General features: G+C 42.0%; 1 protein-coding gene across 7 annotated transcripts in view; it reads right to left on the bottom strand.

Annotated features, from left to right (window-relative positions):
• Positions 1-22363, bottom strand: part of AMPH (amphiphysin) — a 251131-nt gene that overhangs the window by 101612 nt on the left and 127156 nt on the right. For all 7 annotated transcript variants that reach the window (XM_023250207.2, XM_023250209.2, XM_023250208.2 and 4 more), the window contains exons 3-4: positions 10254-10308; positions 1135-1229 (exon numbers count right to left, since the gene is read on the bottom strand). In XM_023250207.2, coding sequence (XP_023105975.2) covers positions 1135-1229; positions 10254-10308 — 150 coding nt within the window. The remainder of the gene's footprint in view (positions 1-1134; positions 1230-10253; positions 10309-22363) is intronic.

The following is a 22363-nucleotide window of genomic DNA, read 5'->3' as shown; positions in this document are numbered from 1 at the left end:
GAGAGGGTGTGTGGAGGCTGGTTCTGCCAGATTCATTTTCTGAAAGTTTTCTAAAGAAGTAACAGGGCCAATAAGAACTTTCCTCCTAATTAAAGCTCTGCTTCTATCTCAGTCTTAACAAGATTATGGAAATCAGTGTGGGGATGTCAGAATTTTCACGGAGCGGCCTGGGGCTGCACTGTTAACGCATCTTTCCAAAGGCTGCGTAGACAGCACATCACATGTCAGACCTCTTGAGCTGGGTGGCCGCATCCCTTAGGAAGGATCCCTTACAAGGATCCCTTCTGTGCCTGAATGTTCATCAATGAGCTCACGTGAGGTGGGTATGACAAACACTGTTCTTTAACAAAGAACTTGGACACGAGAGAACTCCCGACAGGTGGCTTGCTATTACCAGTAAGAATCACGTGTATCGAGCATCATGTCGATGACACGAATACGCAGACTTTAAACGTGTTATTTGTGGGTATGATTCTTAGTCTCACTTCACAGATGAGGAAGCTAACGCCTGAGAAGATTAAAGAACGCATCAACTATCATACAGATCATTCTTGGTCTTCACCCCATTCTCCTTCCCCAAAGCAGAAAATACCCACTTTATCACTTCCCGCCAGCCAGATGGCCCTCGGTTAGAAATTGGATTTCGGGTGTTCAGACATGTCTAGGGACAAAGGCTTCTGGAAGTTACATTGCTATTAACAGGCTGTCCACATCGGTCCTTTGGATCTGCAGGCCAGTGAGTGGACCAGTGGCATTTAAGTGAAGTAGATGCTTTTTGCACCTCCTGACCCTGTTTTCCAGAAGGGATGGGAAAAGCAAGGTTGCAGGGGTGAAGTCAGTACAGAGAGTCATGCCATGAGCCAGTTCTGCTGCAATGAGCTAAGATGTGTAGACAGAAAAACACTATTCTTATTTTGGTTTATACCAGTTCACTAATCACTGTGTATCTGGCATGCTCTTGATGCCAGAACTAAACAGTGTCTTCTGGCTACATAGCACTCCCCCCCCCCACTTCACGATTAAGGCTGTGAAGTGGTAAGACGGGGGTCAAGGGATAGAGTAAGTGAGCGGGACTTGGCGGCAGCCTGGCAGAGACCCCCCAGGCCTCCTGTGGTGCATGATCCTGGCTCTTACCTCGCCCACCATCTTCACATCTTCCCGCCCATACCAATCAGGCTCATAGACTTCGTGCAGCGACTCGGTGAGCTTCATGGAGGCTTCTTGCATGGCTGGTGTTGGAGAGAAAACAACTCTTGTTGGATATAAATTGGTGAGGTGCCTATTCCTCTTTCCCCTACTTTTATTTTTTTTAATATTTATTTATCTTGAGAGAGAGAAAGAGAGAGAGAGAGAGTAGGGGAGAGAGAGGGGGAGAGAGAGAGAGAATCCCAAGCAGGATCTGTGCCGTCAGCAGACAGCCTGACGTGGGGCTCGATCCCACGAACCCTGAGATCATGACCTGAGCCAAAAGCAAGAGTCAGATGCTCAACCAACTGGGCCACCCCAGTACCCCTCCCCTACTTTTCTAAGAGAAGAATACCTTGACTACCCACTAATCTTTTAAGGAAAAACTGTGAAGGCATGACTGTTACTTTCGACTGTATTCACAACTTCCCGGGAGGGTCTCCTACTGACCCGATTAGATTGTGCGTTTCCCATTATTTACATGGTAATGACAGATACAGAGCCTTGAAAAAAATCAACAAGGTGTCCTATTCTGAAAACAACAAGAGTAACACGTTCTATCACGTGTGTGGTCACTTACGAAGTGGCACGGAACCATAAATACACAGGATACCCAGAATACTGGCCCATAAAACTACAGAGTTCCAAAATTAAAATTAATCCTAAATGGCTTTAAATATAAGAAATAAAGACCATCTATAGAAGCAGCTTGAAGCAAAATTAACAGGATTCATAGTGAATCCAAAGTGAACAGGATTCACTTTCAGGGCCTCCCAGCTGAAAGTGGTTGAAGTGGCCTAAACATTTTCAAAAGAAAAAAAGAAAAGTTTTTCTAATGTTACTAGAAGCTACACATACAGTTTTAAACCAGAACGCTCAGAAAGCTTGGAGTTCTTAAGTCTACGGGTCACAATGTTCATTAGACATGGCTTTGGTGTGTTGCATAAATATGGCTGTTAAATAATAGGAAAGATATAAAGCGATATAAAGTATCACCAAGTCTGTTCCACTCTCCGATCTGCTCCTCCTTCCAAACAGGGAGGGCACAGTGTGGACTGTGTAGAGACAGCGCAGGGCCCAGAACAGTCCAAAGTGCGTTCATTGACTGTAGGTGTCCCCTGTGGCAACAATCCCTCCCTACCAGCTGGAAGCTGAGACCTGTCCTGGCTGGCGTCTTGGCCTTTGTCACTAGGGGATATGAAAAAGAGCTGGCTAAGAGGAGAAAAGAGGAAAGTCAGAGTGCAATCATTAGAAATGAAAAGCATCCCTTGGGGTGCCTAGGTGGCTCAGTCAGTTAAACCTCCGACTTCGGCTCAGGTCATGATCTTGCAGTTCGTGAGTTCGAGCCCCGCATTGGGCTCTGTGCTGACAGCTTGGATCCTGGAGCCTGCTTCTAATTCTGCGCCTCCCTCTCCTTCTGCTCCTCCCCCACTTGTGCTCTGTCTCTCTCTCTCTCCCCAAAATAAATAAACATTAAAAAATTTTTATAAAAAAAAAAATGAAAAGCATCCCATAAACTTAATGCCAATGACTCCATGATGGAAAGTTTTCTATGAGACTGAAAGCTGCAACAATCTAGACTCAACTACATGCTTGTTGGATTTAAGGGAGCCGATTCTGGGTTGAACCACGAGAAAAGGACAAAATAAAAGATGTCCGAAGTGACAGAAGTGTATCCTTGAAGAATATGTGCAAAAGTCAACATGGTATTTCACAGTATGTTTTCTCTCTAGGTTATAGAACCACCCCCTACCCACCTTCCCCAGATAAGCTGCAGGTAATAGATTTGGTCTTTGCCAGTGACAAGTTTGAAGGTTTCAGGGCGACATGAAGTATGAAAGCCTACAACCCTGTCTCCACAAGGTACGTCACCAAGCACACTAAAGGATGACCTTTACAACACACCGCACAGCCTACACCAGCTGAAACAACTTGGCGACCAAAAGATGAAACCCCAGAAGTGACACCATGAAGTTATGTAGGTGGAGAGACAGCCAAAAAATAATGCAAACACCTGCATGTGTCCTCTAGCACACTCCGAGTGCAAGCCAGGGAGAATGTTCCTTCTTGTTCATGTGGCCGCTGCTGACGAGTGACAGTACCTCCAGCGTCCACATTCGCCCCTCCCCAAGTAAAAGCAAGCCTCTACTAAGAAATGAACCCCTCGGGGCGCCTGGGTGGCTCAGTCGGGTTAAGCGTCTGACTTCGGCTCAGGTCATGATCTCACGGTTCGTGGGTTTGATCCCTGTGCCGGGCTCTGTGCTGACAGCTCAGAGCTTAGAGCCTGCTTTGGATTCTGTGTCTCCCTCTCTCTCTGCCCCTTCCCCACTTGCACTCTCTCTCCCTGTCTCTCAAAGGTGAATAAATGTAAAAAAATATTTTTTAAGTGTACCCCTCAAAAATTAGTGACTAGTTGATACCATTCTATAATTCAGATGCCAAAGCCTTCTCTGAAGTTTTCTCTTAAATCTTTGTTTTAGGTCTGATGGAAATTATAAACAGCTGTGTAGATAGGGTCTCAAAGTTTCAAGGGGAAGAAAAAGAAATGATGGGGTTGCAGGTCAAATAACCTTTGTGGTGAAAAATAAAACTGTGAATGTAAGCTTAAAATAAAATTATATAAGACCTTACTCATTGAGGCTAAAAGCACAATGTTGCAGTAAATATGTCTCCTAGCAGCCAAAAATAACTGCTAATTGCTGTGTGGATAAGTAGTGATGGAGAATTTGGAAAGAATCCATTTTGACATAGAAATTGTTTCTAGAACACTCCATGGGAAGTACTTGGATGGATACATAAGGAATGCCATGAAGAATGGCAGAGATTTTAGGGATTTAGAACCTACTCTGCTGACAGAGCATAAGAGAAAAATTAAAAAGCTAAAACCCAAGTCCCCTTCAAAGTAGCTTGGTGACATCAAAGCAAAGTAGATGCTAAATGCTACCTCTGGCATTTAATAATATCTATATCCAGTATTTTCTTAAAATATTAGTGATCTCCAAAAGTGCAAGATGGGCACCCAATATCATACACAGAATTATTATTCTACTATTGGGTAGGAACCACTTCCCTCGCTTTAAAATTTTGGACCTTCTCCAAGGCATTTACTGCAACATCCTCTCTCTTTCCCTTTGCCACCAAATTTGTGAGCATCTATTTTCACCCTCGAAGATTGGATGCAGAGATTACACTGCTACAAGAGTCCTCCTTGTACAGCCTGAGGGTGTATGTTCTAGTTAAAAATACCATCAGTTAAACTACATTATGACAATAACCAGCAGCAGCTATAAACCATCACAGGAGTATCTAAAATATTGTATCTGGCAGCTTGGCCTATTATTTAGAAGGGAGCTGTTTAGGAAGTCAGCAGTTGGCTCTGAGGAAAACAGGAGAGGAAGCCTTTCTTCCAGAGACTTAAGGAGTGCAAATATAGGAGCAGGAGTCGGGGGTGGAGGGGGGAAGGCAGATTGTGAGATAGCTCAAGGACAGTCAACTCTACCACTGGGTCATGCTTACACATGATAAGCCACGTACAACTAAAAATATTGATGACACCAGCTGGGCCATGCTCCATTTAGAGGAAGATCTGGTGTGTTCATCGCCCCTGCGTCTGGCCTCCACTGCCACCCACAGAGCGGTGACTCCCAATTGCAAATCCCTACTGGACATCTCCTCCTGGATGTGCTGATACTTCACGCTTCACATGCCCAAAACCAACTCTGAACTTCCTGTCAAAACCTGTTCCTACTCCTTTTCCCAGTCCTCGTGGATGTCACCCCATGGTCCCAGTTACAAAACTGGGAGTCATCCCAGATTCATCCTCCCAGAGTGAGTGCATCACCAAGGCACATCGATTCGGCCTGATTCTCAAATGAAGCCCTTTGCTTCCATGCCCCCTCTCACTGCCCTAGACTGGACTGGACACCCATCATCGATCATTTGGTGCAGATGAAAGAATCCATGGGAACAGCTGAGCAAAGTACTTAGCCAAAGAGAACATTCAAACGTCAGCCATCTTTATGAAAAATAATTTTGAAGGCATTATGACATGATAATTAAAACTATTATTCACAATCAATCAGCCTTTGTTAAAATCTTGGTTCCAACACACGTGCTCTGTGTGATCTCAGGCAAATTACCTAACCATCCTAGACCTCAGTTTTCCAAAGTGTACGTTATTTTTAAATACATGCCATAAGCCACAGTAAAAATTCTATGAAATGAGGCTTAGTAAAAACTTACCTCAGTGCCTAGCACAGAAATGCTCAATAAATGTTAGCTATCATCATCATCATTATTAAATACCGGACTAGACTTCTAAGAAGTCTCCTTGCAGCTTTATCCCCTCGAGCTTGAATCCCACAAAACCACAACAACTATTTTTCTAAAATGCTATTCTGATCACATGATTCATTCCCTTGTCTACAATAATGTAATGACTCTCTTCCCTGCGGAGAGAATAAAGCCCCAATATGATATGATGCATAATCACTTGTCTCTACGAACAACTGCCTACCTTTCCACGTCTCATCCCTCTCAGATTCTTGCTTACCCCTCAATGATCCATTTGTTCCCTAAAGAGCCCATGCTTCTTTCTGCCTCCCTGGCCTCTGTACATGTTTCTTCTACCTGGAAGTCCTTCCAACATCAACCTTAGTCTCCAGTATATCTTATCACTTGATGACTACTTATACTCCCTTCCTGGGTCCATTTACGTCTAGGTTCTTGACCTGGTCTCCTGTCCCTCAGGTAGGAGTCTGTCCTGTTGTGATGCATGCGCTTCTGTTAAAGTATGTATTACTATGCACATTTGGCCCTTTTGTTTATTTAACTTTCTTCCCATCTCTGCTGCCAGCTCCATGAAAATAGGTACTGTGTCTTGTCATCTCTGCATCTCCACTCCTAGAACAGCATTGAGTCCATAAACAAGGCTCAATGTGATGTGCGCTGCTAAAATGAACAAGAACACCAGATTTACTTTGCAAACCCAAACATCAGCAAAAATAGTACCAACCTACAGAGAAGAATGGCACCCAAAGATCAGTGATAAAATGAAGAGTAACCCAATTTCCCAGAGTCCTCGTGGGAGAGATGTGGAGGGTTTCTGAGAGAAACTGGAGCACCTTATGGACAAGGAACCCAAGGCAGCTGAGAACCTGGTGATGTTCCCACCAATGTCCCTGAGACGCAGGGACCTGAGACGCAGGGACCAGACGCAGGGGCCATCACTCCCCAGGGCCAGATCCCCCTTCTCGTTAATGCTGCTTGCATTACAGTACAATTAGTTAGCCGGTGTTCTTTTTTGTGAAAGCCAGGATAATTGGCCATGAAAGCCCTTTGAAAACCCAAATTATGACCCATTTGATGCCTACCCCTTGTCTTTCTGTGTGTTCCCAAACCCCAAAATGTGCTCCAAGGAACATTAATTCTAAGACTTCGAGAAAAACATTCCACAGCCGAATACCTGGTAAAATGCTGCTCACCCCACAGACCTTCTGGAGATAATATGAACATATTAAGGGCCCTGTAGTAATACACTCTGTAATAGCCTGTTTGAAAATTCATTCCAACCAGCCTTGGCCAAAGTAACGTAAACACAGGTCTCTTTTACGGAGTATCATTTGTTAACAAAATGTGCTGGGGAAAAGCTGCTGTAAGGTCCTCTCTCCTCCATATGGGGATGCAACCATCAGAAGTGGAAGCAGGACACAGTCTGCAACACTGAAAGGGTGCTTTGATGCTGCACCAACGTCTCTCTGGAGCTGACTCTTCACTCAGTGGAGTCTCCTAGATCACGTTAAGGAAAAGAATTCTTCGCGTCTTAAATGCTTAAAGCAGTGATCTTCCTATTCGGGAAGCAAAACTGACCAAAATATATAGACTTTGGGAAGGAGACTGAATTCACCCATTCATTTAACACATTTATCCACATGAAAAAAAAAATCATCCAACATAAAGAAAGTCCTGGGCTTGAAATAATCCATGACAGCTTGTGTCCAACAGTAAAAGAAATACCTAGAGTGCCTTCTAGTTTCTGATCGAATTGTTATAAATACCTAGGGTTAATTTTTTTTGAACAGTTAACTATGAGCTCTATGGATCTGTGAAAGTTCTCGGAGCCTTACTTTAAAAATGTAAGCCAAGGCTATCATTTATCATATAGCTGTGTCGGCTGGTTACAAAGAGGTAATATGCCCATGCTTAGCACACAGCCTGGCACGCGGAAGTGCTCATTCCGTAGTAACAGTATAGGAAGTTACCATTATCCCACTGGAAAGATGAACTCTCATTTGTGAAACCAATGCCCTACTAACAGTCACATAGCCCAGAGCCTGGATAAGACAGTGGGTAAAAAAAAGCAAGGCTACAACATGGATGTACCTAGAGGGTATTAAGTGAAATAAGACAGTGTGAGAAAGCCAAATACCATATGATTTCACTTATATGTGGAACTGAAGAAAACAAATGAACAAACAAAAGAAAAAAAAGAGACCAAAAAACACTCTTTTTTTTTTTTTCAACGTTTTTATTTATTTTTGGGACAGAGAGAGACAGAGCATGAATGGGGGAGGGGCAGAGAGAGAGGGAGACACAGAATCGGAAACAGGCTCCAGGCTCCGAGCCATCAGCCCAGAGCCTGACGCGGGGCTCGAACTCCCGGACCGCGAGATCGTGACCTGGCTGAAGTCGGACGCTTAACCGACTGCGCCACCCAGGCGCCCCCAGACTCTTAACTATAGAGAACAAACTGGTGGTTGCCAGAGGGGAGGTGGATGGGAGGATGGGGGAAATAGGTGAAGGGGATTGAGAGTACACTTATCATGGGGCACCTGGGTGGCTCAGTCGTTAGGCGTTCGAATTCGGCTCAGGTCATGACCTTGCGGTCCATGAGTTCGAGCCCCGCATCGGGCTCTGAGCTGTCAGCACAGAGCCCAGAGCCTGTTCAGGTTCTGTCTCTCCTCTTTCTGCCCCTCCCTTACTCACACTCTGTCTGTCTCTCTCTCTCTCTCTCAAAAATAAACATTAAAAAAATAGAGTACATTTATCATGATGAAAATTGAGAAATATACAGAATTGTTGAATCATATATTGTACACCTGGAACTAATATAACACTGTATGTTAATTATACTTCAACTAAAAAAAAACCAATGCTTTAGGAGACATGTGGACCAGAGAATGTATCTTGGCCCTGTTGGTTACTAACTAGTTCATGACCTTGGACAAGCTATTTAACCTCTCTGTTCCTCCCTTTTCTTACCTGTAACCCAAAGGCAATACAAGTACCTGCCTCAGAGCTATCATGAGAATTAAAATTATATGCCCACCCTATAAAAGCTTAAATACATTTTAGTTTTAAAAATCAACTTCATGGGGTGCCTGGGTGGCTCAGCCAGTTAAGTGTCCAACTCTTGATCTGTTTGGCTCAGGTTGTGAGACAGCAAGTACCCATCTTGCTTCGCTAACAGCACAGAGCCTGCTTGGGATTCTCTCTTTCCGTCTCTCTCTGTCCCTCCCCCATTCTCTCTCTCCAAATAAGTACATAAACTTTACAAGAAAATCAATTTTACTAATTTATTATTATGACTAATTTTAATTAAGATTGTTAATATCATCATTTCATTACTTACCGCTATCTTTATAATCAATTTCACACATCCACAATGAAACTGTTAGAATAAATCCTTGCAACTGGAACCACTATGTCAAAAGGTACACACACCCCCTTCCCCAAAAGACACACGTAGAAACTGCCCTCCCAGGAAAGCTGTCCTATCAGCAGCGTGCAAGAGGGGTCTGCTCCCCACAGCTTTTCCGATGCTACGTATCATGGTCTCTTTTTTTATTTCAATGTCTTTGAACATGTGGAGGGAAAATGGCCGCATCTTCCTTCTGATATCACTTAAATATTCTTTGATTATCCATCTATGAGGATAAGCATTTTTCACACTTACTACCCACCGACCAGTTCTTCTCTGGCTAATTTTCTCTTCATATGTTCTACCTATTTTTTTTTCTTTTAATCAACTGATATTCATTTAGTTTACCTCCTGAGCTCTTAATATCTTGGTTCACTTTCACTAAATATGTTGTCGAAATAATTATTTAAGTATGTATGGAAGTCTGACATATTCTTGAGGTCAAATCTCTCAATCTTATGGTTACCTCTTTTGGGTTACCCTTTGTAAAGACCTTGTCACCCAAGACTAGGGGCTATTAAGTCCATGGTATTTTATTCCAGTCCTTTAGAACATCTCCTTGCATACATATTTAACTCTTTGCTAGATCTGTAAGTGAGAAGGACAGACTAGAGTGCGAGGCTGAGAATCTTATTTTCTTCTGAGAGTTTGGCAAGTTTATCCAAGACCCCTGGCAGAGATCCATTCTCCCCTACTACTCTCGAAGTCTGCCCTGTGAGCCATCACATCCACAGGTACACCTGACCCGACTCAGTGCAGGCAGCTGGGCAACGAAGAGCAGGCAGGGACAGAGCATACCTCCCTGCCGCCCTCTTCTCGCCCCACCCACCTCATTCTTTTGCCTTGCATGGCTGAGGCCAGAAACCAATGTCACGGCCTCTCTGTCTCTGCACAGTGACAGGGCTGCAAGTGCAGAAGGTCCCCACAAGTCACAGGTGGTCCAGGGCCTTGATTTCTGATAGCCCTCCATCTGCCTCTGCCACGACTCCTTGCCCCTTCCAGCTGGAGGCCTTGGGTGTGAGTCTGTGAGTGTGCTCCTCTTGGGACATGCTCTCCCTTGGATTGTAAACCAGCTGCAGCTTTTCTTAAACAAGGTCTCAAGCTCACTCGATCTCTCGACGCTTCCTAGAAGTCTCTGGTGTGGGAGGCGCTTTTTCCTCCTTTCCAGCGTCACAGTAGACATCTTTTTTTCTTGTATATTCTGATTATCATTTCAATGGGATTTGGGGAGTGGGTGGAATGAACACCTGTGCTCAAGTACCCATCTTGCCAGAAAGCCAACTGGCTTTGTAATTAACGCTGAATCCTGCCACTCGTGATGAACAATCTGGGCTTGGGGACATGCAGTAAACAACCCACACACATTTACCTTTGATAGCTGCTAAATATCCTCGGAGTTCTCGCTGAAGCCTGGTACCCTCTGCCTGAAAAACACACAAACACAGAGATGCTAAGCATCTTGTCTATATTTTGCATGGAAACATGCGAGAGGCAGTAAGTCCCAGAGTTTATTATTACCAGAGGCTCATTCTTGAAAGAGCATAAATATGTACACACACAGACTAAAGAAGGCGCCTGTCAGTGTTGATATTTATAGAGATTTTATTCAGCTTAAAAGTAAAGGAAAAGGCAAGTGACATTTTGCTGAGAATGGAAACTATACCCACCAGACGGCCTCCCATATACTCAAGAACTAGCAAGTCCATAAATTTTGACGCATGGAATACGACAGTAGGAGACTGATCACCACTGTTAAATATGGTAGCTATTAGCCACATGAGGCTGACCACTTGCAATGTGGCTGGTCCAAAGAGAAATGTACCGTAAAGTGTAAAATACCAGATTTCAGAGACTTCTTTCAAAAAAAATCAAATTGATCTGTTTTATGTCAATTACATGTTAAACTCATAATATTTTGGATATACTGAGTTAAATAAACTGCATTATTGTTTTTGTTTTGAGAGAGAGAGCATGAACAGAGGAGAAGGGCAGGAGAGAGAGAGAGAGAGAATCATAAGCGACACAGGGCTCGATTCTACTTCTCCAGGATCATGTCCTGAGCTGAAACCAAGAGTTGGATGTTCAAACGATGGAGCCAACCAGGTCCCCCGATAAACTGTATTATTAAAATTAATTTCATGATTTCTTTTCACTTTTAAGATGTGGCCACTAGAAAATTTTAAATTACGTACGTGGATTGCATTATATTATTATTGGACATCACTAAAATAGACAACCTCTGAAATAATAAATTTTGACATAGAAATCTTTGTTTTGGTTTGGATAAGGCTTAGCAACTCTGAGACTAAGATTACGCTGCAAGGACTGGAGAAATGAGGCAAGGAAGGAGGAGACCCTTGCATGCATGATCAAGCAGTTGCCACAGTGGGCAGCCCAGCCTCAGTGCCACCGGGAGCTCTGGGAGAAAGTATCAAACACCCTTTAGATATCCTAACTGGGGAGCAAGGGAAATGGGACATTCAGCCATCAACTCCTGTCAGTCATTGGTTGAGGGCTGTTCCTTGTGGGGGGGATACAGGAAAAAGTCCTCAGACAAACAGCTGCTCTCGCAAGCAGTAGCAACTAAATCCAGTGGGCTCAGAAAGGGTAGCTACTAGGTCCTTGCAACTGAAAATATTTTTAAAATGTACATTTTAGCCGCACAACCACTTAACAAACTTGCGGAGAGCTAGCACACAGAATGACTCCACCTTGATAATTAATAAAACAGCAACTATAGTTTAAGTCTAACTTGATAGTTAAAAATACAGCAACTATCATAACCACATTCAATTCAGCATGTGTTGGTTAGCGTATAGCAAAAAAAAAAAATGTGGGGAGGGGAGGAAGTAAAAAGGGGAAAAAACCCCACTTCCTTCAATGATTGCAATCTAGCGGAGGAACCAAAGTATTGAAATAAAAATTGCATTCCAAAGCAGGTTACATTTAGCTCTGCAGTAACCATTCAAAATATTTGGGAGTACAAAGTAAAGACAAAATGCCCATCATATGTAAAGATAGATAGTAATTAATACAAAGCAACCGTGGAAAGGAATGTTTAAGACTATGGCTATCTGAAAAGGGCTTCTGGATGAGAACATTCTCCTATATGGTATAGTATGCATGGTGTCTCAATATGGTTTAAAATGAAAACTCTTAAGTTTCCCTTCTCCTGTTGAACCATTCAGAAACATCCTATGAAGGCAAACTGCCATAAGCTAGATCAAAATGAAACAAAACACCTTTCTGGATTTCCAAAACATCAAAGATTAGAGTGGAAAACTATGGGGAATGGGTGAGGAGAATGAATAGAAAATACTGATGGTCTTGATTTGTATTTCCCTGATGAGGAGCGACGTTGAGCATCTTTTCATGTGCCTGTTGGCCATCCGGATGTCTTCTTTAGAGAAGTGTCTATTCATGTTTTCTGCCATTTCTTCACTGGGTTATTTGTTTTTCGGGTGTGGAGTTTGGTGAACTCTTTATAGATTTTGGATACTAGCCCTTTGTCCGATATGTCATTTGCAAAGATCTTTTCCCATTCCGTTGGTTGCCTTTTAGTTTTGTTGGTTGTTTCCTTTGCTGTGCAGAAGCTTTTTATCTTCATAAGGTCCCAGTAATTCATTTTTGCTTTTAATTCCCTTTCCTTTGGGGATGTGTCGAGTAAGAGATTGCTACGGCTGAGGTCAGAGAGGTCTTTTCCTGCTTTCTCCTCTAGGGTTTTGATGGTTTCCTGTCTCACATTCAGGTCCTTTATCCATTTTGAGTTTATTTCTGTGAATGGTGTGAGAAAGTGGTCTAGTTTCAACCTTCTGCACGTTGCTGTCCGGTTCTCCCAGCACCATTTGTTAAAGAGACTGTCTTTTTTACATTGGATGTTCTTTCCTGCTTTGTCAAAGATTAGTTGGCCATACGTTTGTGGGTCTAGTTCTGGGGTTTCTATTCTATTCCATTGGTCTATGTGTCTGTTTTTGTGCCAATACCATGCTGTCTTGATGATGACAGCTTTGTAGTAGAGGCTAAAGTCTGGGATTGTGATGCCTCCTGCTTTGGTCTTCTTCTTCAAAATTCCTTTGGCTATTCGGGGCCTTTTGTGGTTCCATATGAATTTTAGAATTGCTTGTTCTAGTTTCGAGAAGAATGCTGGTGCAATTTTGATTGGGATTGCATTGAATGTGTAGATAGCTTTGGGTAGTATTGACATTTTGACAATATTTATTCTTCCAATCCATGACCAGGGAATGTCTTTCCATTTCTTTATATCTTCTTCAATTACCTTCATAAGCTTTCTATAGTTTTCAGCATACAGACCTTTTACATCACACTCAGATATCACCTCACGCCAGTCAGAGTGGCCAAAATGAACAAATCAGGAGACGATAGATGCTGATGAGGATGTGGAGAAACGGGAACCCTCTTGCACTGTTGGTGGGAATGCAAATTGGTGCAGCCACTCTGGAAAGCAGTGTGGAGGTTCCTCAGAAAATTAAAAATAGACCTACCCTATGACCCAGCAATAGCACTGCTAGGAATTTACCCAAGGGATACAGGAGTACTGATGCATAGGGGCCCTTGCACCCCAATGTTTATAGCAGCACTCTCAACAATAGCCCAATTATGGAAAGAGCTGAAATGTCCATCAACTGATGAATGGATAAAGAAATTGTGGTTTATATACACAATGGAGTACTACATGGCAATGAGAAAGAATGAAATATGGCCCTTTGTAGCAACGTGGATGGAACTGGAGAGTGTGATGCTAAGTGAAATAAGCCATAAAGAGAGACAGATACCATATGTTTTCACTCTTATGTGGATCCTGAGAAACTTAACAGAAACCCATGGAGGAGGGGAAGGAAAAAAAAAAGAGGTCAGAGTGGGAGAGAGCCAAAGCATAAGTGACTCTTAAAAACTGAGAACAAACTGAGGGTTGATGGGGGGTGGGAGGGAGGGGAGGGTGGGTGATGGGTATTGAGGAGGGCAACTTTTGGGATGAGCACTGGGTGTTGTATGGAAACCAATTTGACAATAAATTTCATATATTAAAAAAAAAAAGAAAATATTGATGGTCAACACGTGCATAAATGTAGAGGATGAAGGGGATCCAGGGAAGAAACAGGTGCAGATAGTCCAACATCTCTAACACCACCACAAAAAGAATTTGGGGAAGAAAGAAGTAGGTCTTTCCCACATTGATATCTATTATATGACAAGCACTGTGTCAGATTCTGAATATATAAGCTGAAAAGATAAGGCTGTGGGAGACTGTATTACTGTCGAATTTACACCTCCTTACCAGACCTGATTTGGGGGAAGATTACACTTCCAGCCCATCAACACTGGCCTTGGCTGCGGGACATGGCCAATTCGATGGGAGCACAAGTGGCACGTCCTACTCCTGAGCAGGTGTCAGAGTCATCACACAGTCCTACCGTTTCTTTCCCCTCTACCCCGAGGCCTATAACATTCCAGATAGGTGTTGCTTCTCCAGACTGGATCATAGAGGGAAGAGAACTTGAAGCACGACCGCCACTCATATTTTCATGAGCGAGAAATAAAGCTCTGTTGCTGGAAGCCACCGAGGTACTACGAGCACAGCATCACCTGCCCTAAATGGCCTGAGAAAAATGGTTCACCATCAATAGCGGAAATGCTGAGAGATGGAGAAGGCTGAAATCTAACAGAAAAAGAAAAAGCCAACAGAGTTAGCAGAAAAGCACTAAAGGCATTTACACAAACATTGCCGAAAGTAAATCCAATTGGAAGGGTTAAGGACAAAGTGGATGGCTTAGCAAATGGAAGCCCAAGTGCTAGTCAAGTGATAGATAGGTGGATATGAGAGAGCAGCAAGGCCCAGAATCATGCGTCCTAATAGAGGGCAGATAATTTAGAGAGAACACCCAAAACCAGACATGTGACTTACCTGGATGGATCCAGACCCAGATCAATCTAAAGCCTACAGCCCTAAAAGGTGCAATTAGGAGGCTCTGAATCCCCTAAGGCCCCCTTTTTCAAAATGGTAAGTGTACACCTTGGGGGTACTTAGTGGTTTGTCTAGGGCACATAGAGCCGTGAAATAAACCTAAAATATATCTCTGGAACATCAATTTACTGAGGTTGGAGGGGAGCAAATGGAGAAGAAACCATTCTTTTGTAATCACTAAGCAACCTGTTATGACGTACGATGAAAAACTACAGAGACTAAACACAGAACTCCAAGACGTCTCCTGTTTTTAGCTGTCCGCTTCAGAGCTCTGCTCCGTGGGTCCTTCCCTGCAAGCGTGCAAAGCACTGAGCTAAGGCAGGGTTCATTTCTACCCAGAAGGATGCTCTCCCCTCGGAAGGTAATACAAAGCCTGCCGCAATAACTGCTGGTTATGAGACAATACAGCCATGCAGGGTATCTGTAAATAGCAAAAAAGTAGCAGGGAAGGGTGTTCTTTTCCCAAATATTTAAGAAACAAAGCACATCAAGTTAATCCCACAATTGCCTCTTCTTTCAGAACAAGAGAGAGAACGAAAGAATTCAGGCTTCACTCCATACGCTGCATTCACCCAGCCGAAGCAATAAACATTTTTTAAAAAATGAAATAAGAGTCCCAGAAGAATTTTTTTAGATATCTAAGAGTGGCAGAAAGTTCAAATTATACACTAATGACTTAAACAGATGAGTTCAATTTAAGCATATAAACTGAAAGGCTTATTTAAATAACTCTTCTTTGCCAATTATTAAAATTCTTAATTTTCCTCCATGATTATTAAGGTTCATAAATCATTTGGTAATAACCCTATCGAATTTCATCTAAAATTCTGCCTGAATCAGAAAGTAAAAGGCTCTGGAGAGAAACTGTTCACCTATAATATGCCACAGAGAAGTTCTTCTGCACAAAACCTATTGCATAATAAAACTTTCTTAATGTCGTTATCCTATGTGAATCACAAAGATGTTTTAAATTAGAAATAAATTCTTACAGCTAAGCTCAGATTTCACTGCATCTGAAATTTGTTCCATATTCCTCTGAAAATTACCATTTCAGTAATTCAGCCTTGAATTATGTATTGCACAGAAAACAAATTCAAAATTCCACAACCTACAACTACATGAGTACATTTTCCCTTCTATTTCTTTATGTCATTCCCTATAAGGTAAGCTCAAACTATTATTCTAACTTGGGGTCACATTCTCCTCAGGTCTTAAGGTAACATGAGGCCAAGTGAGTCTACTCTCTTTTTTTAATTTTTATTTTTGAGAGAGAAAGAGACAGAGTGTGAGTGAGGAAGGGGCAGAGAGAGAGGGAGACACAGAATCTGAAGCAGGCTCCAGGCTCTGAGCTGTCAGCACAGAGCCAGAGGCAGGGCTCAAACCCACAAACCAAGAAATCATGACCTGAGCTGAAGTTGGATGTTTAACCGACTGAGCCACATAGGTGCCCCTAAGTGAGTCTATTCTAATTATGTTGTCTGATTGCCAACTAATACTCTTCTTTAGACAAGATCTAAGAAGGACTCACACCTACCGAAGGACCCTGTAGGCATATGGTATAATAACAAAGCTCTGGTGTTAAAGGTTCTTCATTTATTTTTTCAATTGGATCATTTATCAGTGTCAGCAGCTGCTGTTTCTCCAGCCCAGACAATGCCCAGGCCTCACTTTCTTCCCACACAGCCAAGGGAATTGGCTTGCTTTTCCTTCCTCATTAAAGCTACTCCTACCCACGCTCTCCCTTGGGTGTCACACTCTTGCAAAGCTAGGGAGAAGGAAGCAGTCTCCATAGTTCCCTTCTGCCAAGCTGTCCTGGAAAACAAGACCAGGTCATTTTGGGTTTCATCATGGAGATAATCAAAACTTAGCAGGCATGCAAAAAGCGTACAAGGTTTTAAAACCTTACAAAGGTCTGAGAATTACTGCCTCCAGTCAAAAAATCTCTTTATTCCCTTGCTGAGTAGTATCTTGAGGCTGTTGCTTTCTTCCCTTACTCCTGTAAGCACTACTCATGATAGCCACCTCCCCGCCAAGAATTAAGTTTAATTATTTACTGAATTATTTAATAAAATCTAATTAAATAGGTAGAGAAAGAACACTGCAGGTACACCATCATGGAAGGTTTCAGACATCCATGTTATTCAATACAAAGAAATCACAGTCCATACCTAATTAAATGTGTTTCCAAATTGTTTGACATCAGATTGGTCCTTAGTAGCACCAATTCCTTAATTATTTGTATATATGTCTTGGGGTAGTTGGGGTAGGCAAGGAGAGAGGAGCAGGTTCCCAGACATACTGGGCTCCTGGATAGATCTCATTCGTGTCTCTCTTCAGCACCTTGGACAGCCCTTCAAACTCTTCTAAAATTTAACTTCTGTAGAATCAAAGGACCATTACCGCATCAGTGTTTCCTATGGCACTCTGGTAAGTGAACAGAGGAATTACAGACAGGTTTTCTTCAAGGTGAGCCAAGCTCCTGGTAAGAAGAGCCACCACAGACTCTGAACCACGGAAGTGTCTCAAAGTCCTGTCATAGGCACTGGGTTTAAAAGCAGGGCTACATTTAGCTATTTGATGATTAATGAGTTAGGCTGTTTATTGTTAGATGCACTAAATTCTGAAGCATTAAAAATATACTAATATTTGTTAGTACTTATGCCTAGAACTTCAGGATCCATAAAGAGGTACCATTTTGTTAGCTCACCTTTATCCCAGTTACTTCAGACATCCATGTTATTCAACCAGAGTTGAGGCATTAATTTGATTAAATTGTAGGCACAATGCATAGAATGAATTAATAATTTCTAAGGAACTAAACTCAGGGGAGCAATCACTGAAAATTCAGGGGCAAGCCCACATTCTGCCATGTACATGACACTTCTGTGCAATGGTGTGTACCATACAGCCCTGGCTGTACTTGCAAAATCAAACCCAGTGAGCTTTATTTGCAAGGTTATGCATGTCTAGCCAACCACCTTAATCAATAGGTATTTAATACCTATTAAACAAGCAAGGACTTTTTGAACTGACTTTTTAAAATATGGTAAATGTAGAGGTGCCTGAGTGGCTCAGTCAGTTAAGCATCTGACTCTTGGTTTCAGCTCAGGTCACGATCTCACAGTTCGTGAGTTTGAGCCCCACATAGGGCTCTGTGTTGACAGTGTAGAGCCTGCTTGGGATTCTCTGTCTCTCTCTCTCTCTCTCTGTCTCTCTCTCTCTCTCTGTCCCTCCCCTGCTCACTCTTTATCCCTCTCAAAAAAATGAATAACCAACTTCAAATATGGTAAATGTAGTACTTATTTACATTTATAGGCAACTTTTGTTATAAAAAGAAAAAGATGGACTGGAAAAAAGAAAACGCCACACACATTACAGGAATATTTTCATTAACTTGCCTCTCAGAAACTGTGAGTTGACAGCCAACAGTATTGGCATATAAAAGTTGGATCTGAAGAGATATAATGTCACAAAGTTGTGATTTCACAAAGGTAAGTCCTATCATCTCATCTGTGATCATGAGAATATAGAAGTTCCCATAGTTACATTATGATTTTTGGCCTTTACTGACATTTTTCTCTTGAAAAGGCTAAGTAACATAACAAAGTTAAAACTGGTCCAATTTCTCAAAATTCAGACAGGTTAACTCAATCTTGAAAGCCATGTTAGTAAGATTTCTTACCATTTTCGAAGCTTAGAAGAAAATTAGGTTATCAAAGAGATAAGGTTTAATAGAGCCATAATCAGCACCTTGATTAACAGATGACTAATCTGAATCTACTTATGATCAAAGATAACATTAGCCTATTGAACAGTACAGGTACTATTAGTCTGTGAAGAAACAGAGCTCTCTCTCTGTTACAAGTTCAGATGCACTTAAATTGGAAGATGATAGTTTTTCAAAGGTAAAAGCAGCAGGGTCTCTAATATTAACATTTTTTTTCCACGCTTTGAACTCTTTGTAGTTAACAGGAGCCATCATTAAAAACCTAGCACTGATCTCAAAGAAAAATTTTTCCATTAAAAAATTTTCTTGGGGCGCCTGGGTGGCTCAGTGAGTTCAGCATCCGACTTCAGCTCAGGTCATGATCTCTTGGTTTGTGGGTTTGATCCCTGCTTTTGGCTCTGTGCTGACAGCTCAGAGCCTGAAGCCTGCTTTGGATTCTGTGTCTCCCTCTCTCTCTGCCCCTCCCCCGCTCATGCTCTGTCTCTTTCTGTCAAAAATAAACATTTAAAAAAAAATTTTTTTTCATTTCTTTTGGCATGTTTTAATGCAACAGATATGAGAGAGAGGAAATCTAAGTGGGTTTTGAAATCACATTCATGGGCTAATCATGGTAGGGGGTGGTGCATGGACAGGTGATAGACATCAGAGAACATCTCAGTTTCCACAATTTTATCCCAGATTCCTAGCCCAATTTCCAACTATCCTTGTCAGCAACTCCAAGTAATTATGATCGGAAAACCAAATCTAATATACTATTTACCTTTTAACAAAACAAAACTAGAAAGCTAGCTACTAGTAATTCCATATACATTTTTTCCACATAGCTTCCTTAAGCCAACTAACTTGAGTTCATACAGATCTCTATTCTGGTCTTCTGGAAAGCTGGCCCGCTTGTGTGTGTAAGGGGATAGAATTACCTAGTTAGAACTATTAAAGTCACCACATGGATGCTGGATACAACTTGACAGTATACTTTATTGCCTTTAGGCAATTGAGTTTGTGATCCCTGAAAAGTCATTCCAATTTCTTCTGTGTGTGTGTGTGTGTGTGTGTGTATGTGTGTGTGTGTGTGTGTGTTTGATGCATAAGGAGCTTCATAGGTATTATATAAACCCCTTTTCAACCTTTACCTTAATACCGAGGGCATAGTGTTTAATATAGTAGGGAGGAAACCGACCCAGAAATTAAGGGAAACTCCATGGGACTCCCACCCCAACCATGGCTTCTTGTCCTGTGGCTTATTGTTCAGCCTCCCCTTCTGTGGGACCATGAACATGTCCACAGTAGAAAGGATGTAAAAGTTTTAGAAAAACAACTGCTATGTCAAGTTATTAATGAGATGTATTGATGAGAAGGAAGGAGGTATCTTGGAATTCATTACTCCAGTCATAATATAACATCCAGAACATTCCTGAGACTGCCATTTATGATACAGTAGTTTGTTAGAGCTAAAGTAACAAAATACCACAAACAACAGAAATTTATTTCTTCACAGCTCTGGTGGCTAAAAGTCCAAGACCAAGGTGTTGGCAGGTTTGGTTCCTCCTGAGGACTCACTCCTTGGCTTGCAGACAGCTACCTTCTCGCTGTGTGCTCACGTGGCTTTTGTATGCATGTATCCTTGGTGTCTCTCCTGCTCCTTATAAAGACATCAATCCTAGTGGAGTGGGACCCACCCATATGACTTCACTTAATCCTAGTAATGACCTCTCAAATGTCCTAATCTATAAATACAGCCACAACTCTGAAGTGTGCTGGCGGTTAGGACTCCAATATATAAATTTAGACATACACAATTAAGCCCATAATAATATTCTCAAAGCAAGCCTTTAGTAGAGCAATATGACCACAAGGTCTAACACTTACTGACTGGTCCCTTTGTTCCAGATACTGTCCTAAGTGCCACAGCTCTATCACCTCATAATCCTCAAATTAACTCCATGAAGTCAGCACATTTTTACCAGTGAGAAAACTGAGGCATAGAGTCTGAGAAACCTGCCCAAAGGTCATACATCTGGTAGACAGCAAGCCAGTATTGGAGCCTGGGTAGTTTAAACAGCCTGTGGGTTGTTTAAACTCCACAATACGCCTCCAGAGCCCACATGCCTCCTGCCCTCTACCACCCTTTGTCTCCAGGCTACAAAGACACAAATGACAGCTGAGGATAAATGAGGCTGTCCCAAGAAGAATCAACTGTTGATCAATGAGAATAATTTAACTAAAGACCATTTTCTGCGCTCCCATGGTACTGTTCTAATCTTTAAATTAAAATACCGACTGTTCATGTGTTTCTTTACAAAGCTCATGGTTCCACAGAGTACATTCCATGAGATTCATATAGCACGGATGGGTTAAATGGATGGGTTCTGGCACCACAACACCTGGCTTTAAAACCTGAGCTCTGTAACTTCTAACTGTGCAACCTTGGGCCATCCACTGAACCTCTCCAACCCTGTGATTCCTCATCAGTAAAATGAAGATGGTAATAGTACTCACTTCCTAGAGCTATCACAAAGGCCGAGGGAGACAGCCCATGGAAAGTATCAGCAGAGGGCCAGGCATACACGATGCATTCGGTAAATGTTGGACACCACGATTATTATTCTACATAATATTTTCCAAATGAGAAAATATGCAAAGAATAGGTGTTTAAGAAGTGCTTGACTGAACTAAGTTTGCTACATGTTATATTATAAAGAAATATCTTCATGAGGAATACACAAAACCTCCCCCAAACAAGCTACTTGGGATTTTAGAATGCTTCCTTTATTTTTATGTCTAAGTCTAAAATACACAGTTTTGCTTTCCAGGAAGATTATTTTTTTAATAGCTTTAAATGTTGCAGCAATAGGGGCGATGGGTGACTCAGTCGATTAAGTGTCTAACTCTTGATTTTGGCTCAGGTCATGATCTCTTGGGTCATAGGATTGAGCACTGGATCAGGCTCTGCACTGTTAGTGTGGAGCCTGCTTGGGATTCTCTCTCTATACCCCTCCCCCACTTACTTGCTCTCTCTCAAAATAAATTTAAAAAATGTTGCAGTCAGTAATAGAGGATCCTAAAGTCCATGGGAATAATTTCTGCAGATATATAAGAGCCACTGAACAATGGATCTAAGAAATACCAAGCCAATATGATAAACTGCTGTAAGGAAACAAGATAGCATGAATACCAGTGGCCAAACGAATGATCAAGTTCATGCCCATAATGAAAGCTTTTGTGACATATACTCAGTTTTTTCATATGCAAAGCAGAATTGTAATTGTGGAAGGCTAGGAGAATCAAGTGAGACAGTGTTTGTACAAAACGCTTTATAAATGGCTAGGCCTATTTGTGGAAAGTCTTAATAATAAGAAATACTTCATCACTGCTTTTACCTAAGCCAGTCAGTCAGGGCTTGGAAATTTGTCAATTCTTAAAGCTCCTTAGGAAATTCTTATAATGATCCAGGTTAAGAACATATTCAAATAGATGTGCAATTAAGGAAACCATTATCTTTACTATATTGATATCATCTCAGGCTTGCATCCAACTTGTTACTACCATATGATGGCTCTTTAGAGACACAAGTCAACTGGGCGAGCTGGTTCAGAAGTCTGGAGTGGGGCCCGGGAATCAGTATTTTGACAAGGACTCCAGGTGATTTTGATGGTTATTTGGGAACCTCTACTGCAGTTCGTCGCTGTGTCTACAATGTAATTGACAGTTAGTGTGTTGATGCAGCTGTCGTATGAGATGGCCAAAAAGACACTTAAAAATATGTCTGGCT

This window comes from Felis catus, chromosome A2, assembly GCF_018350175.1.
Source record: "Felis catus isolate Fca126 chromosome A2, F.catus_Fca126_mat1.0, whole genome shotgun sequence".
Lineage (NCBI taxonomy): Eukaryota > Metazoa > Chordata > Mammalia > Carnivora > Felidae > Felis > Felis catus.
The sequence above is the reverse complement of the archived record's forward strand: the minus strand, read 5'-3'. Positions and strand labels throughout refer to the sequence as shown.